Source organism: Lates calcarifer, linkage group LG17 (genome assembly GCF_001640805.2).
Source record: "Lates calcarifer isolate ASB-BC8 linkage group LG17, TLL_Latcal_v3, whole genome shotgun sequence".
Taxonomy (NCBI): domain Eukaryota; kingdom Metazoa; phylum Chordata; class Actinopteri; family Centropomidae; genus Lates; species Lates calcarifer.
Genome location: NC_066849.1, coordinates 2,470,418 through 2,490,153, shown reverse-complemented (window position 1 = coordinate 2,490,153; position 19,736 = coordinate 2,470,418). Strand labels below are relative to the sequence as shown.

The following is a 19,736-nucleotide window of genomic DNA, read 5'->3' as shown; positions in this document are numbered from 1 at the left end:
ATTATTCATGAATCTTGCTCTGTTTGTCAACTCCTGTACTTGTGGATTTGTCTTGGTGCATAACAAAAGTAACATTGCATTTTGTTTATTTTGAGTTTGCAAGTGAAGACAGCATGCGGGCTAAATGTATTAAAGCCTCTGTTGTGCATCCTCTTTCAAAGGTCATCTTAATATTCAAGGACAGAGTCTTTGCACGCTCGCAGAGTGTGACTGAATAAGCTGATTTTGGCTCAGAAGGCCTACAAGGTCATACAGCATGTTAACTGCTGAATATTTGGCAACGTAAATTTACACAGCCTTCAATTCAGACCTTGACTAAAGTGCTGCATTCTTCTTAATATGCAAGTTACACACTTTAGATGAAAAATATGAATATGTAAATCACTGTAAGTAACTCATACACTAAGGACCACTTCCCTAAATGTAGCATATAACTGTGTTGACAATCTATGTCTTATTTATCTTAAAATGTATTTGATATGCCACTCCCCTAAAAATATACAGTGTCCCCAAATTTCACTGTAGGTCCAACTGTAGCTGAAATATTTACATAGCTTATTATATATTCTCCTAGCATTTACATCTGTTAAGCCTAAGTCTACAGTAAGCTGTGCACAGAAAATTTCATTATTACTGTCTGTTAACTATATACTATATATATATATATATATATATATATATACTTTTTATTAAATTAATTAACTTTCAGTTAATTGGGTACATTTATATGCGTTATGCCATTACTTTCAATATGAAAGCAACAACATCGACAACCAAGTGGAAAAGATATATTTTGACTTGTATTTAGTAGCTAGCAGAAACAACTAGAGGTTGAGAAACAAAACTGGAAATAGAAAACAAAGAAATGAGCAGACTGCATATGGTCAATAGAGGATAGTTAATTAGTTAGTTAATTGTTAGATTTCAGACACAGTCAGAATATTTAAATGATTAATGAAGATATCCAGCAGGTTAATTCTTGTATCATTTTGTGATTTCATAGAGGTCTGAGTAGGCACCACTGACGACAATCCATCAAAGTTTCTTTCTGTGCTCACCTGTTGGTGTGGGCAGGCATAATCATCCATCCATTATCTATACCGCTTATCCGTTAAGGGTTGTGTAGGGGATGGGGTCTATCAGAGCTGACATTGGGCAAGAGGCAGGGTACACCCTGGACTGATTGCCAGGCCATCGCAGGGGCAGGCATAATTTAAAGTGAAAATAATCCAGTGATAAGACAGGTGGCCATCTCAGGCTGCAGAAACTGACTGTATTATTGTGTTGTGTTTAGGAATGATTTAATCTGTACTCTGTTGCTTCACAGCAACAACACAGTGAGTTCAAATCCACCTTTTTGCATTGCTTTCCTCCTATAGTCAGGTTAGGTTTGGTGCTGTTTCTAAATTGTTGGCAGATGTTTTCTGTGTGGGTTTGCACTGTTGCCTCACAACAAGCTGGTTCTGGGTTTGAACTCCCACTTTGACTGAGTCATTTATGGAGTTTGCATATTGTTTTCCTTATGGCTGCATGGGTTTCTTCCTCCCACAGTCACAGTCTAGCTTCTTCCCACAGTCCAAAGATAAGAAGGTTAGGTTAACTTTAAATTGCTTGTAGGAGTAAATATGAGTGTGAATAGTTGTTTGTCTCTATACAGTATGTCAGCACTGTGATAGACTGGCGATCTGACCAGGGCGTATTCCGTGTCTTAACCAATGTCAGCTGGGATTGGCTTCTGCATCCCTGTGATCCCCAAAAGATAAGTGCTACAGCTAACAGATGGATGAATGGATTGATGTTTCCTATGTGTGCCAGCATTGTGGCAACCAAGGCTACCTGTTCTCCCCACTTCTTACCTTTTACATAACAAGTTCATATTATTTATATATATATATATTATTTAGGTGTTTATTGGTATATTTTTCCAGGTATACCTTGCCAGGTGTGGATGGCATCACACGATTACATGACTTTATTGCACAAAATATTACTAATCATATGTAGAGAAATCCACTTGAACAGACCAGAATGCAATGCAGGAAAAACCAAAAGCTGAGGACACTAGTAGGAAAAAGAAAGAAAACAAGGAGAGAGGGAACAGAGAGGTGAGAGAATGACAGACAAGAGTAGTAAAGAGATTTAATAAAAGGAGAGCAGAAGAAGAGAGACCTTCAGAGCTGGCTGTGCAGGTCCAAGGAGAAAGAAGAAAAATGTTGAACACTTGGTTTAAATTTTTCAAAATGTGGGACTCAAGGTCATTTTGCTGTGGAATCCTATGAGGAGAGATCGATATGATCATCTCAACAGATGAACCAGCACTAAATCATTCTAGAGAAAAGACTGTGTGTGTAGTGTATGTATGTGTGTATATGTATAGATGTTTTAAAAAAAAATCCACAAAATTGTTATTAGTAACTCTGAGAATTACCCTTGTGGGTTCCCTATGTGTGTGTTTAAGTGTTTGTGTGCTTGACATGTCATTTTGGTGTTCTGTGTGTGTGTGCATTCATGTTTGTTGGAGTGTGTATCAAGGATTGATGCTGAACCTGGCTGGCTGGACAGTGGAGATGAGTTATGCCTCTGCATAAAAGTCCAAGACAGCCACTGAGCATGCACGCGCACACACGCACACACACGCACACACACACACTATGCTGAGCATACTGCAGTGTTCTGTCTAGACTCTTATTCTTTGTGCCACAGTGCAAAAATGCATCTTTTCACATGTTCTCCATTTACTTTACACCCTGTGACCAGTTAATTAGAAACACTCAATACTGGGTTGGGCTTCTCTTTGCACAAAAGATGTTGGCAACATTCCCTTGAGATTGTGGCCTATGTTGACATGACTGTATGATATAATTTCTGCAGATCTGTCATGCTGCCAATCTCCTGTTCTACTGCATCCCAAAGGTGTTACATTGAATTCAGATCTAGTGACTGGGGAAGCTATTTCAGTACACTGAACCACATACTGAACACTGAACATTGTCATGTTCATGAAACCAGCTTGAGATGACATTTGCTTTGTGACATGGTGCATTATCATATTTAATGTAACCACTGGAAGATGGTAAACTGTGGCTATAAAAGGGTGCACATGGTCAGCAACAATACTCAGATAAACTATGTCATTAAAACTATAATTAGTTGGGATTAAGGGCCCAAGGTGTGTCGAGATAATCACTACTCTCTTTCTACTCACTACTCACTACTTTCTTACCAGGATTTTTGGCACCATGCTGAGTAAATTCTAGAGACTGTTTTTCGTGAAAATCGCAGGAGATCAGCAGTTTGAGAAGTACTGAAACCAGCTTGTCTGGCACCAACAATCACACACTGGTCAAAGTCATCTCAAACTCTTGTTTTTAATTCAGTTGACTTGTCCAACTTTAGGCAGCACAACAAGCTGTTTAACCTACTGTGGTTAAAGAGTTACGGTGACCTGGCAAATCTAAGTACAAAATTGACTCAGCTTTAGATCAGTTTTGGTCTCCATCAACCCTAGAGAGAAATGTCCACCATCACTACCATTATATTGTATCATCACCGGTGTTACCTTTGAGTTTGTTTTGTACATCTAGGGCAATGTCCAGAGGGTAGAATGGCAGCACAGGATCATTGACCAGGCGGAGGATGGCTTCTGCTGTCATCTGTGGAAACACAGCCCAAAGAGATTTGAATTAATCTAGATTTAATTGCATTTTTCCACTAATGTGACTCTGACATTCCTGTGTGAGAACAGCAGTTTAATCAGTTGTGGGTATTATACATTTTGTAATGAGGTACACAGGAATTGCACAGGTAAACAAACAAACAAAAAGCCTATAATAATGTCCACCCATAATGCCTTCCCATTGATTCCATCCATTATCTGGACCGCTTATCTGTAAGGATCATGGGGTGGCTGGAGCTGGGAGCCAATCCCAGCTGACACTGGGCAAGAGACAGAGTACATCCTGTACAGATCCTCAGTCTGGGTCACAGGGCCAACATATATAGACAAACAACCATTCACACTCACATTCACACCTTAGGACAATTTAGAGTCACCAATTAACCTAACATGCATGTCTTTGGACTGTGGGAAGAATCCAGAGTACCTGGAGAGAACCCACACAGGCACAGGGAGAACATGGAAACTCCACACAGAAAAGCCCTGGGCAAACCGTATACTGACAGTATACTGAAACATGCTCAAAGAATGCTCATATAAACTATTTTCTCTACTGTTTTGATGTAAATATTAATAAATGCTATTGGGGTGTTAATCATAAAATATTAAATGCATTCAAGAGGGATGTAGTAAATATTTGAAATGAGAGCCATCTGTGGAGGTCCTTATAAATTATACAATTTAATTTACTTTTTGTATGTGGTGGCCCTGGTAAAGATTATTTTGTCAAACCTCACGTTAAAGCAACGTAATGTAACTTTTGCTGAGCAACACTGCACTCTGCAGCCACGAGTGGTAATTCATCCTGTTGTGTCTGAGCAGTTAAGTGGTTTTTATGTACAAAAAATAAAGCCTATTAGTCTCTCACTGAACTGAAACATGGCTGAACGATTTATATTCCTCATGATTCCTGGTTCCCAGAGCTGGAAGTGCTGTTGCTGTAATAAACACACCAAACTCTCTTTAGAATTCTTGATATTTTCAGAGATGAACACTGGTTTAACTGATCTACAGTTTAGCATTACTCTTGGACTTGCTGGGCCTGACTCTGACTGCTACTACCAGTTAGGCACTTGTTGCAGGAGAATGTACCCACTCATCAAAGTTACTTAATGCAAGAACAGGTTTGGGATCCAGAGTGGGAATGGCACATCATTGAAGCACCATTCTCCCCATCAGAAGTCAGTGTGATGATTTTGAAACTGTTACTTTGAGGTGTAATAGTTGCACAATGTTTAACACTGTGGGACAGTTGACCAGAATTTAAACTCATAATAATAATAATAATAATAAAAATTGGATTTGTTGTGTGTTGTCTGTTTTGCCTTTGTCTGTCTACTGTTATGGCCCTAATTTATAGAGCCCTTATTTTAGATTTTAAAAAATCCCATCATAACATTTTGTTATCCTTTTCTCTTCCATTAGACTGCGTCATTTTATAACAGTGACTACACTATAAAATACACAAATGTATTAATAATTTTATTCATGCTTTTTCATCACAGCCCTTTGCAGGTTAGTCTTTTTTTCTTCCTCCAGGATCTGGTGTATTGTTGTGCTGATATTAAAGCTGAACAATGTAGGCACAATTTGAATTGCTACTAAGTTCTTTTTTCAACTTCAGTGGATTTTCTGCTTCAAGAATGTAACCTATATTCACCAACAATACAAACTGACAGCAGTTTTCAAAATAAAGGTACTACAGTTACAATAACAAAACACATCGTCCATTTTCATGCCTTCACTTCCCCTGCAGTCTTCACTGATTCCCCTGCTCATGTCGTTTCAGATCTGAGTGAGACTCCATCACTGATGAATCTTGCCTTGCTTTTTATACTGATGTGATAACAGCTGTCATGTGAGGGAAAAAAATTAATAATTGGGACACATTTGGCTGCAGTGCGAGCAAACATTTATGGAGATCCCTGCTTGTTCTGGCACCCCATACTGAGAAGCACCATCCAAATCACAGAGAGTGTCTGCCTGGCTCTGCTCTCACAGCTGAGTGTCATCTTGATGCAAACAGTGTCACTGATTCAGCCTTTCTCTCAGCAGGTAGACAACTTGGCAAGGCTTTGACTTAGATTTTTATTGGAGTATAACATCATCACAGCTCAGTGTGCTAACCAACTACTCTGCTGCAAAAAATCACCACCCAAGATTATTGAGGGTATCGATCCTCTTATTCCACACCTAGACTGTATCATTCACACAGGATATATATCCCTAGTTGCACTTGAAGTAAATTGTATTTCTCAGTCCTACACTATAATTGGAATCAGCTGTATCAACCAAGGACATCACATGCATGATTTAATCTGACCTACAGTCATTTACACAAATATGACACTTGCAAAGCAATCAAGCGAGTTGGATAGATCCACTCATATATATATATATATATATATATGAGTGGATCTATCCAACTCGCTGTTTATATGTTTATATTTATACATTTTCTTGAATGAAACAAACAGAAAAAAAACAGTAGGGCCTATTTTTCCATAGCTGAAAGTGAAGATCAGTATGACATACGTCTCTCTCATACGTCTCTCTATCCCTCTATGTGTGTGTGTGTGTGTGTGTGTGTGTGCATGCTCCAGTTGACCTGTTTCATTCCTGGCCACTGAGCCTCAAGTCTGTCTCCAGTTGAGCAGACTCTTGGCCAACAACCTAACAACCTCAGAACCCAGTTCATCCACTCAGTGGCACACACCGCTCCCACACAGGTGTGAAGACAGACACACACACACACACACACACACACACCACACACACACTCTAGGCCCTCACAGGTTGAATGTGTTGGAGGTCAGCCTGGCCAAAACTGGACTGAGACTCAATGGGAACACTGCCAGCAATTTCACTACAGGGTCAGCTGAGGAAACAGTCACAGCATTCACTTTGGCCTCTCACATTCACAGATGCTACATGTAGCTTGTAAACATCAATATATCAATTTTACATTAATTTGTAACATCTTGGTGCAATTTCTGTAAAAAAATGGAGATGGCAGAGGGCCTCTTACACCAGGAGAATTTTAGGTTTTGCTTACATGAAGAGGAGAAACATAATGACTGATTTTTCTGCACTTGACTCTTCCCCTCTCATGCAATAGTCAGACGCTCTCCAACGTTTAACTCTCATGTGAGAAAAATGCAGCATCTTCTAGTTATTTTGTCATAAATTAATCTACTTTGATTCAGTAAATAGTAACCACCACATACCTCCTCAAAACCAACAAGAAGGTACAACATCATGTCAGGAATCATCCAGTTTTCACCCTGACCAGTGACTTTGAAACTTTTTAAAAGTTAAGCTGTTGGCCAAGTCACCACCAAGTTAATTTCAGTGTTTATATGAATTCAGTGGTGGCAGTATGTAGATATTTTGTCTAACAGCTGCTGAATTGTTATAATAATTAAACTTATTGGATTCAGATTCATCAGGCTGCCAGGAACACAACTCCAAATGAATGATATTTGTCTCTCTCTGGTAGATGTGTAAATCTAAACAGGTAACTTGATCACAAATTCAGTGTGACAATTTTATAAGGTGATAATTTGTCAATGTTTGCAACGTTCCATGCATTTATTATATATTTGAATCAGCACTCTTGAAGAGTACAGACCCCTTAGCTCTGTGTTCATGCTTCATTTTGGGCAGAGGTGGCTGACAGGTTAGCGAAGCAAACAAGCTAGACTGGCAGGATAAATCTGGGTGGGGAGAGTGCAAAAGCTCATTACCACCACTGTGGTGCCATTCAGCATGGCCCTTAACCTTAAGCTACTCAGTGGTCAGCAGATCAGACTATGGCTGCACTGAGTAGCTGAATGTGAATGTGTGTAACTCTGAGAATGTGATCAGTGTGTTCTTGGAAGAGTGGCTTCCTCTTATTCAGACTAACCTGAATAAATAAAGATAAAAAAAAGAGTGACCCTCAAGGAGCAACATAATATCTGATGATATAGAGGCGAGGGGGTGAGGTAAATAGACACACTGACACATCAGCCATTTTTGGCTAGCAAAAATATCTTTGACTTTCAAGGTACTTGCACCATGAGAGGGTTAGATGAGGTGGAGGATTGACCTCCACTTGAGTCTGGCTTAATGAAAATGAACTTTCATTGCAAGAAGTTGCATACAAACAAGTTTTCGGTATTTAATCACCTGTAATGACATAATGTGTCTGTAACATTATAATGTAAAACTAAAGGAAGGTAGGGTAGAGGAGACAAAATACAATACTTCAATGGGGAGCTTGAAAATATATTTTCCCCTTATACATTGCTTTGTATTGAACCTCACACTAATATCCTCAGAATTCTTTTTTCAAGTGGTTTAAAACAGAATTTGGGACCTTGATCAATTTAAAATCAAGTATCTAGAGTTTACACACGTGTCTTTACGGATGGACCAGGTGGGTCTGAGAGATTTAACAATGACATACCGAAACTGGAAATCAGACATACTTAATCTACCTAAACAGCTGTGCCAATATAACTCTACTTTGCTAGTATTTGGGAAAATGGCCTACAGTGTACAGATCTGTTCTGTACCTCTCTGCACTGTTGTCACTGCCACTGAAATCAATCTGGCAGAGGGGAGATTAGAGCATTGATTTGAGGCTGGTGAGTAATACTACTGCAGAAAGCATACATCAAAAGCCTGTAATGTGGTGGGACAGAAAAGGCCGTTGATTTCTTATTTATGGCCTTATTTCTGGATCGTCTCTTTCCAAGGCAGAGGCGAGACAGAGAGAGAGAGAGAGAGAGAGAGAGAGAGAGAGAGAGAGAGAGAGAGAGAGAGAGAGAGAGAGGCAGTGAGAGATGAGATGGTGAAAGATAATGATGGAGGAAGAAAGGCAGAAAAGAGGCTGTGACATAACAGAAAGCAAAAGACAATCCATACTAAAGAAAGATGACAGTTGGAGTGGAGTGTAAGGTAGTACAAACTAGCCTAAGCATCTCTTCTCATGTTTTCTCTTTTCTTGTTCTCTTCTCCTCCCCTCCTCTGACCCTTTACATTATAATAAAATCAGTGCCATCTTTCTAAGTTAGACTAAAGGGATGAAACACAATTCAGCTGTAGTCGTAATCTCTGTGGATTTGTCTGGCGTAGAAGAGAGCTGAAGCATTACTTGTGTTATGAATATATTCATTCAGCAAAGGGTCAAAGGTCATTATCATCATTATCATTGGTGTCAGTGGCAGAGATCTTTCAATTGTTAGAATAAACAGTTCTGCAAAATATTGAAAGACAGTCACTAGAAGCACAAGGCAATGTGGGAGCTGATACAAGTGGAACTGTAACAATGCTCAAGCTAACGTCACAAAGGTTGCAAGGATTCATATAGAGCAACTTTGGTCAATTCTGAATATTGGTGGTTAACGCACTAGCAAGCAAATCTCAGGCTACAGGCTGGAATGTAGGGGGACAGAAGGCCATCAACAAAGAGTGAGGCAAGGTCTATCTCTGCCTTAAAAACATTAATAATAACAAAAGTTTGAAATCAGTTACAAAGGCCACAGGTAGCCAGTGCAAGGAACCCAAAACAGGAGACATAAGATCATGATCGTGTTATAGTCACACTGTGGCTTGACTGCTGAACCCACATTTCTCTACATCTTTCATTCTTTGTGTCATTGTGAAAGATTCAATTGAAAGGTTAAGGTAATTGAAAGGTCAATGTATTTATCAGCTCAAAACAGATAGGATGATGTTGAAGAGAGAGTGAAGTTGACTAAGACAGCTTTGTTTTCTTTGTCAACTTACCAATAAAAACTTAAATCCACCAAATACCAGACACAAGCCTGAAATCCTTGTTCTGACAGTCAATATGAGCTGTAATATACTTAACAAAATAAACGCAGAATACACATCTGAAATGTCACTTTAACATTTGTTGGACTGGAACATGTTGTTACATACATTTTTAATATGTTGACATTGACATTATGAAAAACAGCCACTCGGTTGACCTTTGCTCAAGTGATCTTTTTGTATCAATATGTCTAGCTGGAGCCGGTTCCTCCCTGTCCTCTTTGGACTTTCTCGTCATTCTTGCACAGTTTATTTATCTTGCAGTTAAGGTACACGCAACTAACTCTCAAGCAAATCTTAACTTAAAGCCAAGTTTTGGTTGTGTTGGATTTGAGTGTGATGGCTTTGATCTCATTTGGCCAGATGAGTCCAAGGTCAAATCAACTTTGTATAAAAGCTCTGTTTATTTTGGTCTGGATCAGGGACTTGGTATTTTGCATTTATTGTTGTTATATTTCATGTAGCAAAATTGCAAATCTTACCAAAACACTTGAAACACTACTCTAATCCAAGTCAGTGTATGCTCTCCTTGTCTTTCATGTTCATCACAAAGTGTGATGAGTTGAGTTTTTTAGGTTGTTGACTCTCTAGCCCCTTTTTGACCTGGAACTAAGGGTGTTCTCATGCCCAACCTCTTTGGTTCGGTTTAAACAAACTTTGGTGTATTTGCCTGTTTAGTGTGCTTTTTATTTTTATTTTTTGCCAGGTGAGTAAGTCAGTTATGTCAATTATTATTCTGTCAATACTGTCAATTGTGTATAAAGCATGCTTATGCTTTACAGACATCCATCCATCCATCCATCATCTATACCGCTCATCTGTTAAGGGTCATGTTCATAGGATTCGCTCATAGGACCACAAGAGTACTGGAGCCTATCCCAGCTGACAATGGACGAGAGGCAGGGTACATCCTGTATGGATCACCAGTCCATCACAGGGCCAACACATAGAAACAAACAACCATTCACACTCAAATCCACACCTACAGGCAATTTAGGCATTTAAACATGCAAACTCCATACAGCACTAACCACTGCACCACTGTGCTGCCCCTTTACAAACATGAGAGAATAAAAATGATGAGATGATTAACTCTCACAGGAAAAAAAAAATACTTAAGAGAAAATATATGAATAAGTAAACTAGAAAAATTTGATGCAATATTAATTAAAACATAATCTATAAAAATAAGAGATAAGAGATTTAAAAGAGAATACTGAGGCTGTTTGTTTAATTTCCAGTGGAACCCGGACAGCAAACCCCCTAAAGTTTAAATTAATCAATTCTCTCTCTCTCACACACACACACACGCACACAATAGCACACTATAGTACTATATGTATGGAATGGTATTGTGTGAAGCACTTTGAACTTCTGGTTTTGAAATGTGCTGCAGAAATAAAGTTTACCATTATTATTATAATTAGTGCATGGTTCAAGGCAAGCATACACAAGGCCTATCTATAAATGTTATCAAAAAGCCAAATTTTAAGCCCACTCTTAAATGTGAAGAGGGTGTCTGCCTCCTGGACCCAAAGTGCTGAAGGCTCAGCCTCTCCTTCTACTTTTGGAGACTCTAGGATTGACAAGTAAGTCTGCATTCTGGAAGTGCAGTGTTCTAGTGGGATAATAGGGTACTATAGCCTCGATATGATGGCACCTGACCGTGAAGGGCTTTGTAGGTGAAAAGATAAACACTCAGAGTATAACAAATAGAATTGAAACAGTGAAGAACAGAGCAATGACAGACTGAAACACTCATGGACTGGTCACAAAGCACAGCGCAGTGAGAGTAGTTTGTGGTGTGAAAACAAAATGGACCAAACATTGAAATATTAGATATGTGGTTTTAGCATGAGTTCATCTGCACAAATACTATGTATATTTTTGCAAATAATTTGGTAACCATGGTATCACATATGTCCTTGATCAGTCAGAAAATGAAAAAAAAAAGTTACCTACTTGTTATCTACTTGTGTCCTTGTGTGCATTTTAAATTCCTCATTAAAATGTACCATGTCATTCCTGTCAGGTAAGTAAGAATATTTTGCCATAGTTGTATTGTAAGATGTTTATATTCCATACCATGTAATCATGACCTCAAGTCGATAACATCTGAATCTAAAATAAATAACTTTGGCTGAGATGCAGTTTTAATCTTTGTACTTATGACTTTAACATCTGAATGAATGTTGTAAATGAGACATGGAGAGATGGAAAAGAAAACTGAAAATGCCAGAAATAAAGACAAAGACCCTGAGTTCTTGAAAAGGTCCCTGCAGTGGTAAAGGGCTATCTGCTTGCTCATTTGTTGTTTACAGTGAGGAGCCTTTGTGGTTTAATCTACTGTCTTACTGCATGACAATGAAAGAGATGGGAAATGTGTATCTGTGTGATACTGTGATCATGATTGACTGCTGTAAGAACAAACCTTGAAAACTAGAATGGACATGTTGAGTGGTTGGTGCTTCAAACAGTAGAGGGCTCTGCTGCGACATGCTTTCTACCTTAGTTTTTCTCTCTCTTATACACACAGAGAAGCTATAGTGTAGCCTCAGTGACGCACAACTGACACAGCCTCTCCACCAACCCCTGTCCTACCCAGATTGGTAGCATCATTTGCTGTGCCAGTCTACATAAATACATGCATGTAGACTTCCAGAGTGGCAGCGTTACCTTCAGAGGAGTGCAGCACTTACACATACACATCCCCACAGGCACATGTACATCGATGAAGCAGGCAAGAAAATGAAATGATGATGGTCAGATGGGTGGATGAAGAGGCAGAGCAGGTGATGGAGATCATTTTCTTTCTCTCTCTCAGTGAAGTGGTAATTCTGTCCGAGTCTGCGATCTCATTTGCCTGCCTGCCTGCCTGTTTTCCCCCGAGGCCCATGGAGAGATGGAGAGATTCTCCTCTGATTCAGGACGCCCAGTTCTCTGGGCCAAAATAGGCCTCATGAATAAACCATAAACTATGTAGTTAAGTTATGTAACAACAGCACATGAATAGATGCAACATGGTAAAGTACAGTAGGAATGGCAGTGGTGGCATTCAGTTTCTCTTTTCAAGCTGTGCTTGAGTACATAAACACACATTACAGTACACATGCACAGCTTCTTAGGTGATGAAGTGGTACTCCAGTGTATTTTTATAAAGGTAAATGTCCACTCTGTTGCTGTTACTGATTGAGCCTCCCTAAGGCCATATCATATACCCTATTTCAAACACACATTGTTTGATAAATGTCTTCATTAAGACCAGATCTTCTGGTACAAAAAAAAGTTTACAGTTTCAGTTTGTGTGAATGTATGCAATGCCTGCGCAGTTAGCAGCTACCACACTTGAACTACCATGAACTCTAACTCTAAAATCATCAGTGAATGTTTTCCACCAAAATCTAACATGACTGAGATCAGTGGCCTTGCTAGCTTGATATACAGTAAATACTACAATCAGCATGCTAACAGTGACAATACTAACAGACAGATGATGGTGCAACATGAAAAGTCAGAGGATCACCAAAGGTACGTTTCATCTTGAGCGATATGAAGGCCTGCAATCTATGACAGTCCATCCAATGGACGTTGAGACATTTCACTTTAAACCACAAATTATCAAAGCCAGAAGTCTGACAACCATGAATGCCTGTACAAAATTGAATAGCAATCCATCCTTTATTTGTGGAGATATTTCAGTGTGTAGTGTTCTGATCGACAGGCAGACCTGCATTGCCATCCCTACAGCTGATGGCTGCTGCCGTGGCTAAAAATGATTGTACAGTGTTAATGAGCCCATTTGCTGAGGAAATTCAAGCTGTGCTGCATGATATGGTGAGGTGGCAGTGTGATGTGAAGCTTTCACAATGGTGACACAGAAAGAAAAATAAGCACTTTGTGTAATTATAACACAGAACACTCATTAGCTGTCAGTCTACGTGAATTTTCCTCAAAATATCCGACACAACCAGGATTCATCAAAAAGTGGCAACCAGTGGAAAAGGCATCAAAGTCTAATTGTGTTTAAAGACAATCATTAAAGATCATTTCATCTTTAAATCTGACACGAAATGTATTTGTACTTTGGCAACTGTAGCCACAATTGGTAATTATGGAATACTAGCATACAGTATAAGATTCTCTAAGTTGAGTTGCGAGTCCTCAGGACCTCTGAGAACTCCTTCAAGACTGTTGGAAAACCATTTAGTACCTCATGAATCTGAATGAGAGAATGCCAGAAGTGTGCAAAGAAAGAAAAGAAAAAAGGTACTGAATGAGAAGGTGTGTCCAAACTCCAGACTGGTACTGTATATACACACACACAGTCATACTGTGATGGTACATGATCTTGGGCAATGTGGGGTTTGGTATCTGTGCCACAGCCTGCATCACAGTCACCTCTGTGTTTGAGGAAAATGTACTCTTTCATTATTCTTTCAACACTTAAGTCTGTTAAGTGTTCTTGCATATTCAGCATTCAGCATTATTATTAGACTGTATAACATTGTCGATCCAGAAACTATTCCACTGCAGCAGCCTGCAGCAGAAGGGACAAAGACATCCTTGCATTTTCTCCCACTCAAAAAACACAATTTGGTGAGATAGTGATCACAGCAGAGAAGAAGTCAACTCAGAGCAGAGGGAATAAAAAAAGCTATGGGTCGGAGTTGAACTGAGGTTCAGCTGGTGGCTATGCTGCTCGTGACAAAGAGCCTTCTGCTGCCTCTAGGCCGAGAGCAAACCATACTCCTCTGCCAAAGAAGAGCTTTTCTCAGCCGACACGGTTCAAGGTTCAAGTGTGTTTGTAGCAAAATGGTTAATTAGATTTGCTAGAGAAGAATAGGCAGGGTACACAGTCTGTTGTAGTTTCTTTCTGTGGAAGGTAAAAGTAAGGAAAACACTCTTATAGTTGTCTTTCAAAAACATCAACACTGCTGCCAATGATTGGATTAAAATGCATGTATATATGCTGGGATTTTCCTGTTTTGCCACAGTTACAATGTTTTAAACTTGAGTCAAGGTGAATGCAAGCCTTCCTGTATGTTTAAAGCTGCACTATTCAATATTCTTACATTAGCAATGGGTCAAATAACCAGGCGTAGGTCATGGTGATGGACCCACAAAGCATTATCATTATTGAATTCATTATTATAAAGACCATGCCAGATCATTGAGAAGACAAACAAACAAAAATATTTCCACACTCTTATTTACTGTTTTGCCACATAAATTTCAAACATATGACTCTTTGATATCCCTAATCTGGCACAGTGATGTAATCTAACATTTAATATATTTGATGCTGTATGTAAGTAAGTAGTCTTAATAAACACTCAAAGCATGTCACTTTAACCCATTCCCTCTCATTCATTACAATGCCTCTAAGCACAGCGCCTCCCTATCACACACACATTCATTTTCCAGTTGCATCTGATGGCTGTGCTAACAATTCAACAAGCGGACTGGAAGAGCCAGAGATCTGGTTAGTCAGCAAGCTGAACCACCTCCTAAACTACACCCCCACCCTGAAACTATCAAACTCACAGCTCTCTTTCTACTGGTCCTCCAACATTTCAGAAATATATCTCATATATATTAGATGTGCATAGTATTACATGTTTGTCTCAGTTCTTTAAATGTGCAAAATGTTGCATTTTCAGTTACTTTATCTAAATGACTCACTGATTATCTAAGCAAAACTAATCAGTTACGTAAACCTGGTTTTTAGGGCATGTTAAACTCTATTTGTATTCGGCCATTTCTTTACTGGTATTCATGATGTTCCCAGATATGGTTGTTAGGTGACTTCTATGTGGAAAGTCTTTTTACTCATTAATACAAAACTTTACCAAAAAAATAAAATAAATAAAAAATCCTCATATTTGCTGTTCATGCAAGAACTCCTACAGCCAGCACCCATGGCCAGTGCCAGGACAAATATTTACAGACACAGGACATGCAATGAGCTGCTTTCTGGAAGGCATCTCTTCCCTGCTTCAACAAGCCTGAGCTTTAATAACAGATGGTCCCATCGGCAGGACTTCTCTCCAAACACATTGAATGTGTGCGTATGTCTTGATTTTACAGCAAAATTAAAGAAACATTGTTTCTCCTAGAGACAAGCAATTATGAACATACATAAATGGCAAAGCTTTAATTGGATAAACACAGACTTTAACCTCCATTATCCACGACTGAATGTGACAACTGTCAAGGAGAAATGCATCTGAAAACATTTAACCTGTCAAACAGCCGTTGGATATGACATTTATTATCTCTTTCAGATAATCATAATGGTCAAAAACCTTTTGTATTCCAAACTAAAAAGATCTGATGTATCTGTATCTATGTTTTGCTTTTATCTCCATGTCATTGAATACACTCCCAGCTGGAAAAAATACAAACAATAGAGATTAACTAATTTTCTCTATTTCTCCATTCAAACTCTGCTCATATTCTGGAAGATGATTTAAAGATGTGCTAGAGAGCGACTTTGCTTTAGCTTGTGCTTTTTATCTGCTCAGGGCCTTGTTAGATCATAGAGCGTGACATATTGGGGAGAAGTGAATGAGAACCCTCAGACATGGTGCTAATTAATTCACACTTTGGCGACCATAAAGGCTCGCCCCCGTGCCTGCTGTCTCTATATGGCATTGCATGACATATGTAGCCTGGAAGATTGATACTGCAAATGGCGGCGCTCAGCCATGCTCATTAAGGCAACAGATGGTCGTATCTGTGTGTGTGTGTGTGTGTGTGTGTGTGCACTTCATGAGGGGTCAAAAACCAATACAGACAAATATAGACAGCATCAGATTGATATACTGTGCACCAGTATAGATTTATTTCTTTTCTTTTTTTAATCTGTTCATTACAGAGCACAGTACCATGCACTGTGTTGTATGTATGTGTGTTTGTGAATGTATTACTGTGGTGACTGACAGCTTTTTCAGAGGGTAAGATTTACAATTTACATTCGTATATTAGTTAACAAACAAGAAGAGAGCACAGTTTTCTGGTTGTCTAAAGAGCACTTTGCCTGCCAGCAGTGAAGTGCACCATTTGCCTTTGTCCAAGTGCATATAAAGAAACACTGCATAAACAACAGGAGGAGCAAAGATAAGTGTGGTTTAGAACTCATTCCACTGAATTTTCAAAGCCTCAAGCACAAGGCTCAGTTTTGTATTAGAAAATTTACTAAAGAGCAGGTGCAATATACAAAACTGTACTAAAAAGAAAGGTTAGTGAACAAGACAACTTACCAATGACCAGAAACCACAGATAAAAAGAAAGCTGTAAATTGATTCCTATTCTATTTCACTCTATTTTTAAAAAGAAAAAAAAAGGAAGAATGTCTGTATTCTCCAGATCCAACTCAGGAAAAAAGCACAAAAAAAACAAACATACAAACAAAAACAAACAAACAAAAAAACAAACAAAAAAAAAACAGAAAATTTGCCCATAGAAAACACCTATGGGCAATTTAGAGTCACCAGTTAACCTGCATGTGTTTGGACTGTGGGAGGAAGCTGGAGCACCTCGAGAGAACACACAGAACAGGACCTGACCCAGGGCTCAAACCCAGAACCTTCTTGCTGTGAGGCAACAGTGCTAACCACTGCACTACTGTGCAGACCAAGTGCATGAACTTCCGTGAATAATCTCAAAACATGCCATTACCGTGTCCTCGCCTTGAAAATAAAAGTGTTACCTCACTGTTCCGTTGCCATAAGGGACCAGTGGACTGCTAACTGCTATTTTCCCATGAGCAAAATGTTACTAGCTCCATTAATTCACTTAGCAACACATGTGATGCAGGGTTATCTCTTCAATTAACTAGGCAGTACCATAGACTGTATGGACAGTACATGGCGACGTAAGCAACTGGGTTATTTAGCATAAACCACCAGCTAAAATAAATCAGGTCAAAAATAAAGACAATAGCTGACTCGTCTCTCACCTCCATGCTGGAAGAACAGACATGTTGGACCTCTGGCAATAACACAGGCTACCTGGTGAAATCAGCTCTGTAGAGTTGTTGGCAGAGTATGTCATTTAACTCTCTGTATCAACACTGACACTGTCTGAGGAATAACTATCTTGTAGTTGAATTAGACTTTAACAAGAGTTGAAATTACTCTATATTTTTATTTTCAACTCTAACACTGAAAACGGTTTTGATTTTGCTGTGTAGAGCAGCCTGCAGCTTTGAAATCAAAATTTGGTCAATTTAACGTTCTATTGAGAACTCAAGTTGGTGCAGAATATTATAGGATGTCTATGAAGGTTGTGCATGGTGAACCAAGAAATGCAACAAGTCCTCCAACCTAAACTGCAGAGATTGCTTGTCCCTACCCACAGGCACAACCCATCGGAGCATACTGGTACCAGACCTTTGTTGTCAAGGTAACAATGATACACGCATGGTTAAAGCTGTGAAATTATTTTCTAATTACATAGGTTTTGCAAATCAGGCATCTACTTGTACCCTGTAAATCTGTCCACATTAGTCAAATATGTGCTCAGTGTCACTGAACTTATAAAATGATAAAATGTTTTGTTGGGGATGTTGGTATGTCTTCTCTTGTAAAATTTAAATCTGACCTTTTATTGACCTTAAGGTGGCAATAGCACACACACACACAGGATGACATTTGCAGTGTGCAAATTACATTTCTCTGGTGTTTTGTGCCTGTGCTTTGTGGAAACTGGATGTTCATAGTTTTCAACCAGGTGCTGAATTGCTGCTGTGCCCTTCAGTAAGTCACTCAACCTTGATTCTCACCGAACAGCTTCCAGGCCAAGTGGTTCCATATTGCTGTGTTTGTATAAAAGCTTGTCTCGCTGGGGTTTGGATGGTGTGTGTCAGCAAAACAATAGCAGGTCTCTCAGAATAAATCAACCTACACAGAATCCTTACACGTCCTTATGTTACAGCGTTCAACAGCTACACCTGTTTTTCATGCAGACATCACAGAAACTGACAGGAACAGAGGAAAAGTATAATAAAAGCTGGACAGAGTGGAAAGCTACAGCATGTACAGCATTCAAAGCACAGTATGAATATTCATGTCCCATACTGTATCTGCCACTGTTATAAAGAGTGAAGGAGGGTTTCTGTGATACACAGAGGTCATAAATCACCTGACCTGAAAAGAGAGAAGAAGGAGGAGTGGTTTAACTGGTAAATGAGGGAAAGTCATGGAAAACTGATGCGATGTAATAAAAAAGTGAAGCAGTTGTGTAGACGATGGAAGAGGAGACAAAGATCAGAAAGAACAGGAACGGATGTAAGGAAAAAGTAGGAAACATAGAGGCAGGATGAACTGTGGAGAAAACAGATGAGGGAAGGGAAACAAGAGGCCATGAGAGATGAGGCAGAATAAGAGGAAAAGAAGAAAGAATAGAGAAGAAAACATCAGAGAGAGGAAAGAGTGGAGGAGAGAGCCATTAAAAAAATCAAATGTTCTTTGTGCTCCCAGGAAACATATGGTGCTTCTGCTAACTCAAAGAGCGATATGAAGTCAACTGAAGTATGCACTGCAGAAAGAAATGAAGAATACAGCAGGTTTTTGGGAGACTGTCCCAGATTTGAAGTGATGAGAACACAGACAACAAAATCACTCATGTGTCCCTGGTGGATCATTTGCTCTACATAATGCTTGGCATTAACACTTGTCAATGCTAACACATGTACTCAGTGAGAGTGCAACCAGCTTATTGTGACAAAAATGGCAACTAACTTTCAACTTACACTGTGCTAAAATAAAGTGTGTTGCTCCACAAAAGATAAATACAATTTGAGCCTGTACAGCAGCTGTTACACAAGCATTTTTCCAGAAATAATACTTCACGATTTCTGATTGGTTTGATTCTATTAAAGAAATGAAACTGGTTAGATTATTAAAGGCACTGAGGTGTTTTCACTGACAGACAAACCATTAAAAATGGGTGGGTCACTGAATTTACCTCACACAATCCACAGCTCTTCAAAATGCAACCTGAGCAAAGGCCTAATCCGTCAGAATCTGGCCCTCAGTACAACTCTGAGAAAAACATTGCATCTTTGCAAACAAGACACACTGTACACCTCATCGAACTGCGGTTCCCAAAAGGCCTTTTTCACAGCATATATTTAGACTTGAAACAGCAGGAAAATCATCTGTGTTACTAATAGCATTAACAATTGCTCTGTTCTATTCAAGTGTCCCAGTAAGCCAGTGTGACAGTGACCCAG

At 39.2% G+C, this 19,736-nt stretch overlaps 1 protein-coding gene across 1 annotated transcript in view; it reads right to left on the bottom strand.

The window, feature by feature from the left end:
• LOC108878813 (inactive N-acetylated-alpha-linked acidic dipeptidase-like protein 2) overlaps nt 1-19,736 on the bottom strand; it is a 330,935-nt gene that overhangs the window by 31,580 nt on the left and 279,619 nt on the right. Inside the window, exon 17 of the mRNA XM_051077222.1 lies at nt 3,560-3,653. Coding sequence (XP_050933179.1) covers nt 3,560-3,653 — 94 coding nt within the window. The remainder of the gene's footprint in view (nt 1-3,559; nt 3,654-19,736) is intronic.